Here is a 20,396-nt window from a genome sequence, read left to right as displayed (position 1 = left end):
CTCAGGAGCCTGGTTTTCTACTCGCTGACTTCTTTCTGATCTTCATTCTCTCCACCCTTATTACACAAAAGGCAGTAGGAAGACAACACTGGTTTACCTCCCTTGTGTACCTCCAGGGAGCATTTTTCTTTTGTTTAAATTTTATTTATTTTGGACCAGTAAGATGGTTCATTAGGTAAAGGCACTTGCTACCAACCTGAGTTCAGTTCCTGAAACTCATGCTGAAATGAGAGAATTCACACAGCTGTGGCCTAGCCTCCACATGCACACCATGGTGTACATGGATGTGCGCACATATACATGAAAAATGTAAAGAATTCACTATTGGGAATTATTTTACTATCTAATGCAATGTGAGTACAATACTAAGGAAACAATAAGAAAAATGTACTCACTCAAATGTGAGCCTTTTATATAACAGTGTCCTCACAGGTGTGTGGCTTTTACCATGACATCAGGGCTTATGAAAAAGTCATTGTTATTTTGTAAAAGAGCAAAAGAAAACACTGTCAGTTATCTTAATGAGAAAGAGCCTTTCTTTTCTCAAACACATCGTTTAAAATTCCATCTCAGTGGATGACTTGTGCATAAAGTCATAGCTCACAGGCCTACCCTGTAGGGTTTTGTTTTGATTTGATTTGTTTTGTTTTTTGTTTTGTTTTGTTTGTTGAGACAGGGTTTCTCTGTGTAGCCTTAGCTGTCCTGGACTCACTTTGTAGACCAGGCTGGCCTCGAACTCATATTGGTCCACCTGCCTCTGCCTCCTAAGTGCTGGGATTAAAGATGTAGGCTACCACACCCTGTGGTTTTTTTCTTAAACAAGTCCCTGGACTTGGGTGCACATAGAAGCATTTATTTAGTATTTACAGTATTCACAGTAATTAGATCAACAGGAATCTCCACTTCACATGCAGTGGTTTGCTTGCTTGTGTGTCTGTGCATGTGTCAGTATTAGTACATGCCACATGTGTTTTGTGCCTGCAGCGGCTGGTGGCACACTGGATCCCTTGAACTGGTTGTAAGCCCCCAATGTAGATGCTAGGAGTCTAACTCTGGTCCTCTGGAACAGCAAGAAGCACTCTTAACAGCAGTCGTTTTTCCAGCCTTCGCATGGATTTTTTAAAAAGATTTTATTTATTTATTATGTATTCAGTATTCTGCCTACATGTACACCTGAACTGCAGAAGAGGGCATCAGATCACATTATAGATGGTTGTGAGCCACCATGTGGTTGCTGGGAATTGAACTCAGGACCTCTGGAAGAGCAGCCAGTGCTCTTAACCTCTGAGCCATTTCTCTAGCCCCTGGATTTTTAATATATAGATATTTTACAGTATTTATTGGTGATATGTTGACTTTACTAACCTTGGTTCAATATTTCAACATTAACAAGAAGTTATAATTCAAATAATACACATGTTTTTGAAGAAATAAATTAACATTATTGTATAATCAGCATATACAATATCGTTTGATTACTTATATATTCCTTATTGCCATGCCTTGGAAAGAGGGTATTTATCTATTTCCCACCCCCCCCCTCTCGTTTTGTTTTTGTTTTTGTTTTTGACTTTTTGAGACAAAATTTTACTGTGTAGTCCTGGCTGTCCTGGAACTAGTTTTGTAGACCAAGCTGGCCTTGCGCTCACAGAGATCTGCCTCTGCCTCCCATGTGTTGAGATTTAAGGCATGTACCACCACTGCCTAGCTCCATTAATTGCATCTTAATTAACATCCTCAATGGATTATTTTGTGTACACATTCCTAAAAGCAGACAAACCAGGTTTATGGCAGCTTTGTAAGAGAGCACTGAAGAGGGACAGGTTTTAACAGATTGGAAGAACATGAATTAAAAATAAAGACACAGGAGGCATGATGGGAATGAGGAGGAAGGGCACAGCCCAGTGGTAAGGTGCAAAATGCAGATGCTTTCAAGACCATGCCTCTGACACAAGCTACCCTAGCGTTCGGCTCCACTAGACTTCTAAGAGGTTTGCATCATTTTAAGCTTTTTGCTCCAAAACCTTTAGCCAACTAATCAATCCATTTTATTCTTATTTTAGATAGTGAATTAAAAATAAGTTTATTAAACTAGGTGGTAGTGGTGCATACCTTTAATTCCAGCACTCAAGAGGCAGGGGCAGGTAGATCTCTCTGAGTTTCAGGGCAGCCTGCTCTACAGCCAGGGCTACACAGAGAAACAACAACAATGAAAGGTTATTTCTTACAATTACTTTTTCTTAAGCTATCGTGTATATCACAGAGATATACCACAAAGCAAGTGAGATGAAGACCATGACTACAGATCAGTACTGCAAAAGTCCCTTCTTGGCTTTTAAGATCTATTGCAACCTTTGCTGCTTCTCTTTGATTTCCTTTTATGTTACAGATAAGCACCCACAGTCTATTCTCCCCCGTTCACTGTAGCTGCTCACAGTGCCTTAGGGAGCTGCCTATGGTCTTTTGAATGAGAAATATCCTCCATAGGCTTATGCATTGAGCACTTGGTCTCCGAGTTGGTGGCACTGTTTGGGAAGGATGGAAACGTCTATCCTTGCTAGAAGTATGGCACTGAGGGTGGACTTTGAGAGTTTATAGCCTTGGCCTACTTCCTACCCTTTCTGCTTCCAGTGTCGGTTAATGTGATCTGTCAGCTTCCTGTGATCCCAGCCCCTTCAATCATGCCTTCCCCACCATTGTGGACATGTAGCCTCTCGGGAATTGTGAGCCAGAACAAACCCTTTCATAAGTTGTTTTTGGCCGTGGTCTTTCATCCCATTAAAGAAAAGTAACTAATACACCTTCTTCATTTCACCTCAGCAGTTCTATTGGTTGTTATCCTCTTGCCCCACAGAATAAATCCTACATAGTAAGGCATATTTGCATCTAGATATAAACACATGGCGGTGGAAAAGGAAGGGAGCTTATCCTCAGGCCTAGGAGCCACGTGTTATTTACCATAACTGTGGCAGACAGCTTTATGAGTCCTAGCAAACTTACAGGTGTGTCTGGCCACCACGGTCAGAGTCAGCAGAGTCTCTCGTCCCCAAAGACTGCATTGCTGTGGTCTCAACTGTGGCCAGCCAGGCACAGAACTACCTCCTCATGAGGCTTTCCCCCAGAATGTCCAGCTGTTTTCATTTTGAAATGAATCCTCTGACTTTCACTGGTGACAGTCACCCCATGAGGGTGTCATAGCTTGTTTAGTTATTCATTCACTGAAGGATTTTTTGGTGTAAGTCATCTTGTTGATTTTTTTTTCATTTCTCTATCTCATGTGTATGGCTGTTCTGCCTGCATATATGTCTGTATTCCACACTTATGTAGTACTTGTGCCAATGGAGGCCAGAAGAAGACATTGGATCTCCTGGGCCTGGAATTACAGATGGCTGTAAGTGTTGGGACTCAAACCTGAGTCATAGAAGAACAGCCAGTGACCTTAATTGCTGAGCCGTGTGTCCGTGTCTCCAGTTCAGTCTGTAATAATCTCAAATAAGGTTTATTTTTACCCTTCTTCAGAGGCCTTTATGGTGGCATTCTTATGTCTAGGTTACATAGGAGAAAGTTCTGTCCTATGCGAAGTGTATCTTTAACTTCATTTAAATGCCGTCTACTTCCCAGAGTTGTCAGACATGTATGAAGTGCCCACTGTTTTCATTAGTTCTTGGTTTTGTTAGTTTTCTGTTTAGCATGTAGAAATGATAGCAGGTGGCATCTCTTTCAAGTTCTGGGGGTAGTTGTACCCTTTAGCACGCAGCAATATTTTGCTTTTCTCTCCTCTTATCTCTCTCCTCTCCTCCTTCCCCTCCTCTTCCCTTCCCTTCCCTTCCCTTCCCTTCCCTTCCCTTCCCTCTTCCTCTCCCTCTCCCTCTCTCCCTCCCTCCCCTGGATTTTGAGTTTCCTTTAGCCTTACTTTCTCTAAAAGCAGATTTCTAAATTTGTTCCTCAAAGCAAAAAATGTTTAGAGTGGATCTTAGTTTTAGAAGGATTGAACACAAAATCTAATTTAATAAATATTTACTGTGAGGTAGGTAATATGTTAGGAGAAGAGAAGGTAGGATATCTTACTCTGCAGACCACAGGGTATACAGTACACTTGTATAGAAATGCACTAAAGCAATAGCATAATATATAACTTTTTTGGTCACAGGAAGTTTAAAGGGTGGCATGACAGGTGTTTAGAAAGCACATTTTAAATAAAAGGACAGACATGTAAAAGCAAAGCAGTATGAGAAAGGAGGCAGGTTGGCGTCCTGAAAGGATGGAGAGTGTGCAGAGCAGCCAAAGGAAAGGCTGAGTGCTTCATGCCAGTTTTGCCTGAAGAAACACTATAGAGTCTGAAGGGTTGTTTTGTTTGCTGGAGAAGAGAGGAGAGGTCATAGTAGTGATGCAGGTTGTAAGATGACTGCACTGCCATTTTACTGAGACCAGAGTGGCAGGATAAATTGGTCTGAGATTCCTGTGGAAACCAGTGTAGAGGAGACCAACAGTTTAGCTCTTTCAGTAGAGCTGATGGTGGTTCCCCTTAGAAGCAGTCAGAAGGGCAATGTATGCAGAAGAGGAGTAGAAAATGGCAGTGGGAGCCGGGTGTGGTGGCACATGTCTTCAATCCTAGCCCTCGGGAGGCAGAGGCAGGCAGATCTCTGTGAGTTCGAGGCCAGCCTGGTCTATAAAGAGAGTCCAGGACAGACAAGGCTACACAGAGAAACCCTGTGTCAGAGTGGGGGGGGGGAGGGGCAGGGGAGAACAAAAGAAAGAAAAAAGGAAGAGAAAATGGCCAGTGAAGAGAATGTACTGGCTTAAAAGATATGATGTTTTGATATGGCTTAACCAGATTCAGTGACTGATCTATCTACCACGGAAATTTTGTTGAGTTCTGTGCAAACATATGTTTGGCTTTCAACCTGTTGCTGCCAGCACAGCAGGGCCTGTGAGCTTTGTGCCTGCCCACTTACATGAAACAGAGTAAGTCGGGTCAGAGCCTGGACCTTTCTATGTTATGTAAAGAACTTAAGCAAACCTCTCAACCCTTGCCCCAGAGGAAGGCATAACCTTTGCTTTTCCCTCACAGCAGGCAGACCCACACTGCAGAGGAGCACGTATCTGGACGTCTAAGGCTGCCCTCAGTACAGACATCCTGAATAGCTAGTCTAGTGAAGGGCAGCGCCTCTGCTCTGAGCATGGGTAGAAACAGCAGAGACCATGAAGAATTGTCACTGGTTCTGCCTGTGTGTCAAGCTAGGCAGCACAGAAAAGTCCGGTGTCTAGTTTTTTGTTTTTGTTTTTTAAAAAGCTGAAAATATGCCTTTGAATATATTTAAGTTTTTTTCACAACATTAGCAGTTTTATAAATGAACATTTATATGTTATTATACCAAAATAGATGTCTTTTAATCTAACGCGTATAATTTATTCCTCACTGCACGGAAGGCGGTAGGTATAGTTGCATGGTAACTACAGGGTTGGACTTAGGACATAGAAAATGAAAATATAACTTTCTTTAAAACATTTTAGGACTTACTTGTCTGAGTGAATATCTGTATACCACACGCATGCCTGATGCACACAGGGCTCGGAAGTAGGCTCAGATCCCTGGAATTGGGATGCAGTTCTGGATGTCCATGTGGGTGCTGGGACCTGGACCCCAGGTCTTTTGTAACAGCAAGTAGTGCTCTTAACCACTGGGGAATCCCTCTAGCCATGAAGACGCATCTCCTAACAGAGTGTCTGTGCAGCAGACTTGTGCGAAGTTAATAGTTTATTAACTTCTACATTGTGCAGCGCTATCATCCTAAAGAGCAGCATGCAGATGCATGTTAGCTTTCTAAATTCAGGAAGTTTTGTAGACGCGCAGGAATTAGAAGTGAAAATATTCCATTTGGGAGCATATTGTTGGCCAGCAGTTGACTCCTGATGGTGATTCTGCAAAGGTGGACAAGTTCACATGGCTCTTTGTATCTTGTTGGAGGGATGTAGTCCAACCAATTTTGAATAATTGGACGCCTTCCTAAGCTCAGCTGTGTCTGGAGAAAAGAGAAATCTGTTATTTTTTAACCACTGGAATGGTCTGAAGGATTTGGCACTTTTATTTTTATTTTATTTAAATTCATAAAGGAGATCCCGAATTTATGTCACCCTTATAAACTTTATCTAAGCCTTTTACCTTATAGGCATTTTATCCCAATTTTAGTTCCCCAATGATAAAATAGTAGTATATGGAAAGGCACTAAGAAAAGTTTGAACTATGACCAGGGACATTATTCATTTCGGATGGATCATACTACTATTGTGTCCTCTCTTTAAGAGTCGCTGTCAGCACTGCCACATGCAAGAATTACCTGGAAAGCTCAAGAGCCCAGTGCTCGGGTCCTCATTCAGAGAAAGTCTGAGTTGGAAACAGGTGATGTAAATCGTACATGCTCCCCAGTTGGGCCCAACCCATGAAGAATTGGAGGACCTCAGTGGAGGCATGCCCGAATAAAAGAAGTCTTCTTAAGGTCTTAGGAAGACATCTATTTAAAGATTCTGTTCCAGAGACTAAATGCTAAGGAAAGGATATTGCTGCATTAAGAGAGATTTCCCTAGGGACTCACATAACGGTGGAAAGAGAGAACTACCTCTACAAAATTGTCCTGTGAGCACAGTGGAACCTCCATGGCGCACAGACCACTAAAAAGAACTAAGGAAACAAACAAACCTTCACTGTCCAGGCCGCTTGGCACTTATCCAGCTATATTAGATATGCATATGTTCATTATTTACCCAATGATTGACTGAAGAATGTAATGTCTATTCAACTGTGGTGTGTGCTTGGGATAAATACTAGCTATGCAAAGTGGATAGAGTCTATGCTTACAAGGGCATGTAGAGCCATCTGCACACACTTGGGTATGTGTGCCATGTGAGGAGGGGATGGAAGGACTGGGATCAGCAGCTTCTCACAGCGAGCCCGGTCTGCACCTTCTGAGACGCACGACTCCACTGTAGCTGTGGATGGTCACTGTTTGCAGGCCACGGATAAACTCTGCCTCCCAGGCGACTCTGATCAAGTCTATCCTGGTACTTTGTTATAGTTTTACTTGGGGGACTTTAGTCTAAAATTCACGTGTTCTGCAATAACCAGACAGGGCAGTTCCTACACAACAAAGATGTAAGACAAAACGAGGGCCTTAGAAACAGCTTAAGTGTGTTCTCTTTTAAAAAATGGGATGCCAATTATAATCAGAACAATTTGTTTGCTACCCAACTGGCCCACACATTAGTATTTATTATCAAGGGATTTAAAAACCAGCCAGGTTATGCCTCTTATGAGTCTGTTTCTGAAGTTACACTTCCAAACATTAAAGGAACCATTGGTTCTTTGTTAAGGTGGCTGGTTAAGTTTATAGGACTGACTTCTCTTTACACAGATTAACTTCTTGCTGTTGATGGGCATGATACAACGTCATGCTGCAATTTTCTGTCCATTTTGAAGAATGAACATTCTCAATTTATGGTTGATATATGGGTGACTTTCTTCTCTAACTTGGTCTAGTCCCAAAACCTTATTTAGGAGGTCTCTATATTTCTGAGGTATATATTCAGTTGAATAAATATTTTATGTCTTTATATTTCTATAATGCTTAAAATTGCTTTGGGATCTTGAATGGAAAAATCTATTTCTTGGTGTATGATTGTATTTGTGGGGAGAAATGGAGCTGTCATTTTGAAATATTCTGCTGGCAAAAAGAGCTGTTAAGATTTAACTTATTTTGTTCTTATAAGATAGAAATTTTAACACACAGTTTGTTATTGAAATATAACAATTTGCATCTATTTAACACTAAAATAAAGTTTTAATTTAACTTTTGAAGTTCATAGTAACAAAATCAATATTTGACAGGCTAATTTTAGCTAATTTGGATTTTTCTTCATTTTTAATTACTGAGCACATGCACAGCGATTAATTCACCACTGGAAATAATGCATAAATTAAGAACATCTTCACTTTTGCTGTCACGATTATGTCTTACACTTACTGATATTGTATTGCACCCCCAAGAGCAACCCTCTGCGTATCCCTGGCAAAGAGCAATGCTGTTTACCTACCCCCGAAAGAGCAGTGCTCTGTCTACCTCCCCCTGAAAGATCAGTGCTCTGTCTACCTCCGCCTAGGGCGATGCTCTGCTTACCTCTATCTCCCTGACTGAGATCGTAGAAAGCACTCTGGAACACAGCATTAAACATGTCTTGGCATCTTCTTGAATGTCAATCAACTCATGATCTACCATGATCCTCACTCTTGACGGGTAGAGCAGTATTGTCAGAACAATGTTGATAGGATTCTTCTCTCTCTCTAGGATTCCATACTGCAGGAGGATTTGTAAGATATTTGACTGTCTTGTCTGAGCCACATAGAGTAGAGGTGTGATGCCACTCAGTGGGCTGGGGCAGTACACAGGTGTGAAGGTTCTGCAAGCCAAAGGCAGATTAAGCTGTGTCATAAGCACTCTGTCTGAACTCAATTGGCGGTTCACATGTGAGCACCATGTAACTAACAAACATTTATGTTTAAGTGGGCATGTATCTATAACTGTTCACATGCAAGCACCATGTAATGAATGTTTATGTGTAAACGGGCATGTATCTATAACATTGACTGTTCATGTCTGAGCACCGTGTAACTAACAAACATTTACATGTAACGTCTTAAGAGGAATTTGACCAAACTGAAGGAGGAAAGAAACCTCCCAGCAAGCGCTGAAGCCCCTCCACATGTGTGAGAACAGGTGCAGGCTTCCAGCACATGCAGAGCTCTCCCTCTTGGGCACAGCCGCTCTCACTGTGCTGTCTCCCACACTGGTGGGTAGAAACCTCACCAAGATCTAGACATATAAAATGGAAATGAAAGGAAAACAGTTTTATATCATTTTTTTAAAGATTTAAAAAATATTTTTACTTGTGTGTGTCCATGTCTCTGTGAACTTATGCCATGTGTGGATGCCTGAGGAAGCCAGGAGAGGGCATCAGATCCTCTAACACTGGAGTGACCAGAGGCCATGAGCTGCCTGACAAAGGGAGGGCAGGTGGTGCATTTAACTGCAGTGCCATCTCTCCAGAGCAGTTTATTTTATCAATAGAAGTATTGATTGTGTTGATAGCCTTTTGTTCTTGATCATATATTAAACATAAGTTTGAATGAAGACTGGCGATTAGAAGAAAAACAAGTATAACACCCTAGTTCTATTTTTTCATTTTTAATAAAATAAATTAAATTTCCATTTAATAACATAGAAATGTAAATTATGGTTAGACATATCTGAGAGCATCAGGATAGAATTTTGTTTTCCTCTGTCAGGAGTAAAGTTTAGACCCAGAGAGGAAGTTCAGCCAGTGGAGTGCTCGCCATGCACACATGAGGGCGTAAGTTCAGTCCTTAGAACTGATGTTTAAAAAAAAAAGTAGAGATCTGACAGAAAGTGCTGGGGAGGAGATAGGGGGACAGGAGGGTTTCTACGGCTCAGCCCTTGGCCAGCTAGCTAGCCTGCTTAGTGAGCTGTGTGTTCAGTGGAGACCCTGTCTCAGAGAAGTGGACATTCCTGTTTGCCTTCTGGTGTACATCCGTGTACGCACGCGCGCGCGCACACACACACACACACACACACATGCAGGCACGCAGGCAGACACACACACACTTCTTTTTTTTTTAAGTTTTAGAATTTCTAGTTAGCCTGGGCTGCATTTTTTTTTTTTAAAGCAAGTGGAGCTGGACCAATGGCCCAGCAGTTAAGAACACTTGCTGCTCTTTGAGAGGCCTGGATTTGTTGCCAGCACACATGTGGCAGACCACAGCTGTCTGTACATCAGTTACAGGGGATCTAATGACCTCTTCTTCCTCCAGGTATAGATGTGGTGTAAAGACAACCTGCTGCTTAGGCTGAGGTGCCGAGCTCAGCTGGGGAAAACACCCATACACATTTAAGTCTGTATCTTGGAGTATCACATGGTGACTAGATGTCAGTATTTCAGCTCTTATGACTGAAATGAAATGGTGTATAACACTTGAAATGCCTTCACTTAATAGACTTTAATGTTCCCTACTGAATTAGATACTACTATACATGTAGAAAAAAACATGATAGTCTCTAAACAAAACAAATCCTTAATTTTGCCAATTAACATGACTTTTGAGATTAAGCAAAGAGGAATTTATTAATAAAGTTTGCCCTTCAAATTATCTTGAATAACCTAATCAAACTGTACCAATATTGTACAGAATATCAATATTGGTTTCAGACAACTATGCCGAGCAAGTAAAGTAGCCCTTTGGGACTGCACGTCCTCCACGGGCTCATGCATTTGAGCATCTGCTCCTCAGATACTGGAGGAATACGTCATGGGGACACTTAAAACCTCCCTGCTTCATGCTTGTAACTCAAGATGTGAGCTCGCAGCTTCCAGCTGCCATGCCTGCGGCTTGCTTATTGACTCTTAACCCTCTGGAACTGTCAGCCCAAATATACTCTGTCTTCTATAATTTGCCTTGGTTATGACTTGGAACAGCATCAGGAAAGTAACTAATAGAGACCAATGAAATGGCCCACTGGGGAAAGGCACCAAGTCTGGAGTCCTGAGTCTGATCCCCGAAACCCAAGGTGTGGAAGGAGAAAACCTACTCCCACAAGCTGCCCTCTGACTTCCACACCTATACCGTGCATACGTGCACCCTGCACACACGCAGGTACACAAAGTTTTAGCAGATGCCTGGATGGGATGGCGCCAGCATGGAATGATGCTCTAAGTGACTGGCCCCTGCAGCTCGGCACCTCAGCCTAAGCAGCTGGTGGCGGGGTGACGGCTCTGACTCAGAGCTCATCATTTGCATATGGCTTCCCCTTCCTTCATCAAGTGGTTCACATGTCTCCAGTGCACTGAAGAGTAGGGATAATGATGAAGGATGCAATTCTTGCCAACTGTTGAGTACACCACACAGGAACTGTAACACAGGATGGCCTCTGAGGAGGGAGCTGTCCCTGGAATAGTCACGTCCTATCAGATACTTAAGAACTAAGGCTTGGAAGATTCTTGTTGCTTTTCCAATGGAAATCATGGAGTGTTTAGGTACAGCATCTGCTGGAATTGGAGTATCGTTGTGCTAGACACTAAAGGATGCAAACATCCCTAGTAAATGTGGATTTTGGGGTCCCAGAGCCCCCTTCTCCCTTACTGGCCCCCTAGTCAAGAACTCTAGAAAGTACAGTTGGAAAATCACCAGCCTAATTTGACTCTAAAGCTCCACAGAACTCTGAAATGCCAGAGCTTTGCCAGTTAAAGGGTCAGTATGCTGTAGTTTTATGTACTGTTTAGACATCAGGATGTGGCCCTGTCTTCATTCTGCTAGTGTGTGTGTGTGTGTGTGTGTGTGTGTGTGTATACGTGCGTGTGTATACGTGCATGTGTGTGCGTGCGTATGTGCGTGTGTCTGTTGTAGAGAAATTATAATTTAGAACATGGCTGCTCTGGCAAGAGATCACATCCAAAGACCTTCTAGGTCTGTGTGATCCGGCTGGAATACAAACATGGAATACAAATCCAGGAGACAGAGACAAACAGACCCAAGTTCAAGCCCAGCCTGGTATAGAGCAAGTATCAGGTAAAGAAAAGCTTAGGTCCAGGTGTGGTAGTACACCCCTTTAATCCCAAACAATGAAGATAAAGTTATTTTGTAGAAGGAAGCATTGATGTTTGAAATAGATGTCTAATTGAGTGGCAGAAAAAGTGGCGAATCAGAGAAAGATTTGACAGAATAGGATACGCCCAACTCTCAGAAGAACAAGGGAAAGGGAAGCTACTTAAGGGAGCAGCACAGAGAAGGAAGAGAGGTGAGGCAGCTTTACCGGAAGAGGTTTACAGAGAGAGGCTGAATGAGGGAACAAGGTAGACACAGGTGAAGACAGAACAAGCCGGAGAATGAGAAGGAGCCAGAATTGACGGAGTTAGTTTGAGGCCAAGCAGAGTAATTCATTGGCTGAGAGAGAAGCCAGATTGAATAAGTCAGCTGGGAGAGGAGTTTGAGCCAGAACAGCTGAGTTGAACCAGCCAGCCCAGAGCTCAGTAAGACAAGAAAGGGTGAGCTTATTAAGCAGTAAGTCTCAGAGGCTGAAAACATTCTAGGCCCAGGTTAGACTGTACAGAGGCTAGAAGCTTCCAGAACTAGGCCTAGGTTAGCAGATCTAACCATGAGGCAGTAAGCATCTGAGACAACAACTGAAACAGGTGGATAAAAATTCATTTATAAATAGATAGATAGATAGATAGATAGATAGATAGATGTACATATAGATATATAGATATAGATATAGATTCACCTCTGATCCTCTTTCTCTCCTGAAATCAGTATTTTCCTGGAAATCTCAACTTTTTCACAAGTATTTCCAATATATACCAAAGATTGGACTCCAGCTACTTTGTCTTTTCATTTTTCTTTCTTTCTTTTTGTTTTTCTTTCTTTCTTTTTTTTTTTGTATTATTTTTTATTACTACTTTGATTCCAGGATCATTCTTTTCATCTTTGCCTTTTGTGTGTTCTCTCCTCCCATTTCAATCCTGAGATAAGTACAGCTCATCTTAGGAGAGTCTTATGACGAGCTCCTTGGTCACCCTGAACCTTCTCATGAGGTCCTTTGTACCTTCAACTCTTATGCTTTTATCATTTTATTTTTAAAAACTTGCTTAGCATTTTTTCATTTTTTTTTCTCTTCAAAATACGCAAGTGGTCACTGCTAAGACTTAGTAGATTCAGATATATTACAGTTTACATTAACCCTAGGAGATATTGAAGGAATATTGAAATCATTGAAGATATGACTAAAACTCAACTAGGTTTAAAATGAGATTTAAACACCTAATCTGTATCCACATAATGTGTGATTAATCCTTGGTTTTAAAGAATATGGAACTGTAAACCACAATTTACTTAATCCATCCTGACAGTTGATTGTAACAGTGTGGATGGAGTGAGGCAAGCAAGCTGAGCACTGGTTCTTAAACGTGAGGTTAATGGCTGAGCCCTCTGTGTCTGAAGGCTTGTCACACATGCTTGTGGAGCGAGGCATGCTTCTGGACACACAGAGAGGATGGCTTTGCTGTGTGGACACACAGTTCTAATTCCCCACATTCTTCTCTGGCTGACAACCTGAATACACATTTCTTTTTCATAACAATGTGATCTCTGGTGTTAACACTTTCCTGAGGCTTTGGTTTCCTGGTCAGACCAGTCTCCGCCTTCTCTCCAGCGTTCCAGCTGTTCCTCAGCCGTTGGTGTCTAGTGAGGTGTGCAGGCCACATTAGCCAATTTTGATTTATTTCAATTTTATTTATTTTTATTTCATCTATAATTATATTTGCAACTACTCTTCATTTATTTCAACAAATACTGAATATGCACTAAGAACAGCCACTGTTTTAGGTACTTATATTGGTGAGCAAAGTAAAACCCTTGCTATCTTTCTTAACGTTAAGTCAAGAGCAGCACAGCATAGTATAACATCCAAAGGTCACAAATCATGCAGAAAAGATAAAGCGGCACAGGAGGAGCAGTCCAGGCGTGGCAGGAGATGCAGGAGCGCCAGGACAGGGTGTGATGAAAGGTTACATCTGCACAATGACTAGGAGACACACTCACTTAGGCGTGTCACTGTGTAAATGCCTGCAATGCTGGATGTGGATCAAAGGGTAAAACTGTGGCCTGGGGAGGTGGGGAGCCGAGTTGTGAAGTGTGGCGTGGTGCGTGTGAGGAAGTCTTTTGGCTCCAAATGGAGAGTGGGTTGTAGGAGCAGCACGGCCTGCCCTGTGTTGGCTGCACAACAGAAGGAAAGATGACAGTAAGCTTAGGACAGGGCAATACTGCAGGCAGTAGTCTGCTGCTGCTTGCAGGTAGACAGAACCAACAGATGCCATGACATTAGATGTAGAAATAAAAGCATCAAAGGTGGCACTATACGTCTAGCCACTTGCTGCACATCTCTCTCTCTAAATACTTTATGGGCAGCCCAAACTGTTATGTCAAAAACCAAATTTAGTAGGTATATTGTCATACTTGGTAGGTTTATAGCAGAGCCATTGAGGCAATCTAAATAATAGCCCATCAGTGTGATGCAGAATTCTAGAGCTTGATGGTATAACTGCCTCGTAAATACATGAGATGGAGATGGAGATGGAGATCATTAAGTGAAATAAGCCGCACTCTGAAAGCCAAATGCCATGTTTTCTCCTCTTTTGGAATCTAGACTCAAATATACATACATACATACATACATACATACATACATACATACATGTGTGTACATATATTTTTGAACAGTAATGGGAGGAAGACAAAATATTACATGCTTTTTTCATAAACAATTTAGATCGAATCCTATATGTACAGACACACATAACAATAACAACGTGGCGTGAATGCAGAAGGGGCACTACTAGGAGACACGATAGGAGAAGGCGCAGGAGGTAGCTGGGGAGGGGGTGAGTGTAGATAAGGCACAGTGACACCAATTCATGAACGTGTCATAGTGAGACCATCAGCTTGTATACTAGCTTTTAAAAGTCGACACATTGGAGGGGAGCATGCCTGTAATACCAGCACTCCAGGAGGCAGAGGCAGACAGATCTCTGTGGGTTTGAGGCCAACCTGTTCTACAAAGTGAGTCCAGGACAGCCAGGGCTACACCCTGTGCCCAAAAAACAAAAACAACAATTGACACATGCTGTTGTCATGGTATTCTGTTTTGTTCCATTTGGCAGCTTTAGATAGCAGCAGCAGGAGAGGTCAAGGTTGGTTTAAAGATCTGGATGTCAGAGGCATGCATGTACTAGTTCAAGTCACGGGACCAGGTAAATATCTGAGAAAAAGTATACAGCCCCATGGGCAAGGTATGGGAACGGTCCTATCAGCCACAATCTACTGTTTCATTTTCCGTTAAAAACTCCCCTGACTTGCGCATGCTTATCCTTCACCCCTTTTATTTTATCTCACTTTTTTTGTCTGCTGGCCTGGCCAAGGATTCCGTTGGGCTTTAGGCGAAGTTAGTAGAAAGTGTAACTACATTAAGGCAACATATAACATGACAAAATGTCCTATTTAGGCCAGCCGTGGTGGCGCACACCTTTAATCCCAGCTCTCGGGAAGCAGAGGCAGGTGGGTCACTGTGAGTTCGAGGCCAGCCTGGTCTACAAAGTGAGTCTAGGACAGCCAGGGCTACACAGAGAAACACTGTCTCAGACAAAAACAAAAACAAAAACAAAAACAAAATAAAAAGCCCAATTTAGTATTTCTAGACCCCAGCTACCCATTCATGTGCTGGAGTGAGGCTCAGGAAACAGTCCTATGGGCTCTCAGGAGCCAAGTGGTACAGCCACGAAGATGGCTACTCCAGGCAGACCCCTCCCTGCCTAGTCTCTGATTTGGGTCTCAGGTTTCGCTGAACACCTGCTCCTGTCTCTGTGCACACAGAACGTGATGGAGAAATGTTATGCTGATGAAGGTGCAGTGCACAACTGTTCTAATTGGGCTAACCTGAAGCCAGAGAGTTCATTGACATTAGATCAAGCTCTGGAGCTAAAAGAAAGTCACCTGGAGCTTTTACTTTCCTGAACTTTTCAGAAAGATGGACAGGTTTGGGCTGTAAAAACTTTGCCTGTGGGGAGTATGGTTTTCATTTAGCTCAGTTGTGGAAGACTCAAAATCAAATGTATTAACACCTGACACAGACCTAGTGGGCTCGGTGTTGACTGGGCACTATGAGGTGATGGGTATGTTCTGAGTTGTTCTTAGGGGAATAAAAATTATGTGCCCGATGTATGCAATCTCAATCGCACCAGAAGACGTGGCCACAGTATGTCATAAGCCAAGGTCTGTTTCTTTTTAAAGGATTTTTAATACATCTGCTAGCATCCTCTTGTCTGAGTATAACCACTATGGCTTGATAGTACATACTATTATCAAGGTAAAACCAGGGTCTATAACAAAGTGGGTGACACGTCCCCACCAAAAGCTGATCTAAGAAAATGATACAGTGCACTGTGCTCTCTCCAGACACACTGTGGACGCAGCGCGGGGATTACCTCCATATCAGCGCCAGGCTGCAGCTGCGGTCTGGGACATAGTCCTTCGTCTTCCTGAGAAGCAGTTCCACAAAATCAGGATTACCTTTTCTGGCAAAAACCCAATACAGAATGGTATTCACGCATATTTCAGTAAATTCGAGGTTGAAATTGAGTTCAAAACGGTGTCCTGACTTTTCCACAAATGCAATATAGTCAGTGAGGAGTATGTCAAAGCCATCCAAGTCAACATACCTCAGAATTTTTGCGAGTGTTCTGTAGATCCTGGGTTCATAGCAGTGGTAGCCCCACTGACCCAGAAACTGCAAAGAGGGCCTCTTAACTATCTTGTCAACGAGATTGCAGAATATATTGCCTCTTGGAAAAGAAGTCTTACGGCATAATTTAGAAGGGTTATTCATTGCTTCTTAAGGGTAGAAAGAAAACCACGGGCAGTCATACTGTGATTCTTCAGTTACATATTTGGATACAGTGGTAGGCTCTACACCACACGCAGACCCCTTCAGACTAGCCAGAAGAAAGGCAGTCCTGGGTGACATCACAATGCTTGCAAAACTGTCATCAGCCCGGGTCAGAAAATTGAGGCAGTTGTGTGGTTGGTGACACCAGAGACACCTAAGCCGGATGGTGGTGGCGCACGCCATTAATCCCAGCACTTGGGAGGCAAAGGCAGGCGGATCTCCATGAGTTCAAGGCCAGCCTGGTCTACAAAGTGAGTCCAGGACAGCCAAGGCTACAAAGAGAAACCTTGTCTTGAAAAACAAAATAAGACATCAGAGACACCTGAAGGACACAGCGGTGTGCGAGAGAGCGAAGGGGGAATAAGTTTAACTTCCTAAGAATTCTGCTCAGTCTGTGGTGTGTGTCTCTGAGGTGTGAGAAGCACCTGGTATACATCACACTACATAATGATATTAACTAGTGCTGTGAACCTTAAGTAGCTCTGTGAGGCTCTGATAGAATCTTTCAGGCCGCAACATCGACTTGGGGCTGCCGTCCCAGAGGCCCCAGGTTCAGGCCCCAGCACTCACAGCAGGTGACTGATAACCACCTGTAACTCCAGCTCCAAGAGACCCAAGACCCACACCTGCACATACCCTTCCACATATACAGATAAATAAAAATATAAATATTTTTATTTTTTAATTTAATTTTTAAATTTCAAGACAGGGTTTCTCTGTGTAGCCTTGGCTGTCCTGTACTCACTTTGTAGACCAGGCTGGCCTCGAACTCAGAGCTCTGCTTGCCTCTGCCTCCTGAGTACTGGGATTAAAGGCATATGCCACCACTGCCTGGCTAACAAATATTTTTTTAAAAATATCTCAAGATACTTGACAAAGTGACTTTTTTGAAGCTGAATTTTTTATTCTTGTTTACGAATTGACAAACCTTAGGAAGCACTCAACTGGAGCTCCCTTAGAACTTAAATTTCCAAAGAACCAAAGACAAGTTGGTCAGACTTGTCCCTCTTCATAGTGTCAACTCACATTTGTAATAGGATTTCTGAACTTAACTGAAACTCAATTTAAAAAAACGGTTTATTGGCCAGGCAATGGTGGCCTTTCATCCCAGAACTTGGGAGAGAGAGGCAGGCGGATCTCTGTGAGTTCGAGGCCAGCTTGGTCTACAAAAGTGAGTCCAGGACAATCAAGGCGACACAGAGAAACCCTCCAAACAACAACAGAACAAACAAACAAAATACTGCTTATTTTGTGTTTTTCCTACATGTGTCTGTGTGCCACATGTGTGCCTGGTGCCCTTGGAGGCCAGAAAGGAGGTTTAGATCCCCTGGGACTAGAATTAGATGGTTGTGAGTCACCATGTGGTTTTGGGAACCGAGATCAGGTCTTCTGGAACAGCAGCCAGTATTCTTACCCAGAGAGTCATCTCTGCAGCCCCTTATCTCAAAACGTTACATGTGAGTTTCCTTGACATCACACCTAACCGCCAGGTTGGTCATTTACGGCAGGGAAGGCAGACCATAGAATTTATAGCATTAACATTATACTTAAATACAGGTGATTTGATATTAAGAACATTAGAAATACTTACAATTACTTAGATAATATAAGGACATGGATGAAAATTTTTAACCTTTTAAAAACCCAAATGTAGGCTGGACATATAGCTTAAGCGGATAACACTGGCTTGTGCAGTTCAGAGACCAGGATTTGTCTACGCATTGGTAACTTGCTGTCTCCGTGGAAGGACAAAGACCCGGGGCCTCCTAGTCTCTCATTTTGCTGACACCATACTCTATTTCCGTATCTTAAATGAAGCATATTATACAGTAAATAGATAGCTCATAGAGCTGGTGAGGCAGCCCAGTGAGTAAAGGTTGTGCTGCCAAGGCTGGCAATTTGCGTTTGATACCCAAAATCCATATGGTAGAAGGAGAGAATTGGTTTCTGCAAGTTGTCCTCTGACCACATGTACACAGTGATGCACACACACACACATGCACACAGTGATGTACACACACACACACACACACACATGCACACAGTGATGTACACACACACACATACATGCACACAGTGATGTACACACACATGCACACAGTGATGTACACAAACACACACATGCACACAGTGATGTACACAAACACACATGCGCACGTAAACAAAGAGAACATCTCAGGGGACAAACCCATGGGGCTATTGGAATTACCACTTACAAGTCTTAGTGCGGCATTGACTTCTGAGAGACAGGAAAATCCATGGATGGATTAATTGATAGTTTGGTTTATTTCTGCAAAGTTTCGCAATCTTGTGTTAAGCCATGGTCCTGTGGCTTCCTCTGGCATTGCTTTTATGTTGTGGTGAAGTTCTTCACATTCATCAGAAACCTGATTAGGAACTGACGCCCCAGTTTAAAAGATGCTGTTGAGCTTGTCCATCTAGAAACGGACAGTGGGCATTCATTTGTTTAAGTACCCCTTGCATATCTGCCAGTTAGGAGTTCTTTCTTCTTTAAAGGGCTTTACTTTTTATTTGTGTGTGTACATACATGCAGAGGCCAGAAGAGGGCAAGTGTCTCTGCCTATCGCTCTGAGCCTACTCCTTTGAGGCATAGTCACTCCCTGGGCCCCAGTGATGCCCCTGTCTCTTGGATCTGGCCTCCAGCCCTCCTACTGTGCAGACAATGCTCTTACCTGTTGAACCATCTCTCCAGCCCTACATTTTCATCATCAACTTTGATGTGTTTTATGTTGTTTCTTTATATTTGGAATGGAACATTTCCATTATATTTTATATCTAGTTATTTATTTTGAAATGTCAGAAAATTCTTAAATTCGTCATATGGACTTACTTGCCAGAAATCTTACTGGGCATTCTTATTAGCCCACGCTCTTTTTTGTTTTTATTGTTTTGTCTGTTTTGTTTTGTTTTTGTTTTTCAAGACAGGGTTTCTCTGTGTAGCTTTAACTGTCCTAGACTCATTTTGTAGACCAGGCTGGCCTTGAACTCTCAGCGATCCATTTTAATCCTAAAGTGAAATTAAGTTCAGGTTCCTCTGGCTCTGCCTGCCTGGGAGCTTGAACAACTCTTTATTTACAATTCAGTACTTGTTGAACATTCTGCTTGAATTAATGATTCATGCTCTATTTAAACAAACCCACAATACCCTGCTATGTTTATTTTTCTCCCTAACAGTGGGGAACTGAAAAATCCAAAACCAATATCCTAGCTTTAAATGCTTTTATCGTTCAGCACCTGGTGGGTAGGTGGCCTGCTGCTGGTGGGTAGGTGGCCTGCAGCTGGTGGGTAGGTGGCCTGCAGCCCATGTCCTGCTGCCTGGTCCAGGCACTGCTTCTCTCCAGACAAGAATGGAAGGACCTTGAGATCAAAGGTCCCAAGGGCCCATTTCTCACTCAGGGGCAGCTAGAGTGTTTTAAGGTGAGGCCCATTGCCTGGGCACCAGACTAGGTTCCTAGTCTCACTAGGGGTCAGCACTGAGCTGGCAGCAGTGGTAGAGCACGCCCCAGCAGCTGCATATGCAGCTTTGCAATTGCTGCCTGGCCAAGGGCGTACAACAGCAGATCACTCCACCCCACACCCGAATAAACAGAGTCCCACTCGCAGCTGGTCTGTGAGTTAGTGGACTGGTCCTGATGCAGGAGCCCTTTCCCAGGGTGAGCCGCCCTGAAGCCTTTCTGCTTTCTAGTGCACATGAGGCTGTGACTTCCAGGACTCTTTCATTACACTTCAGTGTGAAGTTATCTCGATGCAATCTTTAAATATAGCTCATTGAGATGTGCCTGCCCCAGGCACACGACATTTCAAGTTGTGACT

General features: G+C 42.8%; 1 protein-coding gene across 1 annotated transcript; it reads right to left on the bottom strand.

Moving 5' to 3' along the window:
* Nucleotides 1–5,756: 5,756 nt before the first annotated feature.
* On the bottom strand, nucleotides 5,757–16,632 carry ASB17 (ankyrin repeat and SOCS box containing 17). The gene is made up of 3 exons (XM_084755492.1): nucleotides 16,102–16,632; nucleotides 8,172–8,451; nucleotides 5,757–6,023 (listed from the first exon to the last, which is right to left on the bottom strand). The coding sequence occupies exons 1-3, from the start codon at nucleotides 16,500–16,502 to the stop codon at nucleotides 5,817–5,819; spliced, it is 888 nt and encodes a 295-aa protein (XP_084611618.1). The 5' UTR covers nucleotides 16,503–16,632; the 3' UTR covers nucleotides 5,757–5,816.
* Between the last annotated feature and the right edge of the window lie 3,764 nt (nucleotides 16,633–20,396).

The sequence above is a fragment of the Acomys minous genome (assembly GCF_964271855.1).
Source record: "Acomys minous genome assembly, chromosome: 14".
NCBI classification, from domain to species: Eukaryota; Metazoa; Chordata; class Mammalia; order Rodentia; family Muridae; genus Acomys; species Acomys minous.
Note: the sequence above shows the minus strand (reverse complement) of the source record. Positions and strands in the feature narration are given on the sequence as shown.

Excerpts from the sequence above, each read along its gene's own strand:
- ASB17 (XM_084755492.1), bottom strand. The coding sequence starts at position 16,502 with ATGAATAACCCTTCTAAATTATGCCGTAAGACTTCTTTTCCAAGAGGC. Across the intron at positions 8,452-16,101 it reads AGCCTGGCGCTGATATGGAG|AACCTTCACACCTGTGTACT; the intron begins GTAATCCCCGCG and ends TTTGGCTTGCAG. Across the intron at positions 6,024-8,171 it reads TCTCAGTCAGGGAGATAGAG|ACACAGCTGAGCTTAGGAAG; the intron begins GTAAGCAGAGCA and ends TCTTTTCTCCAG.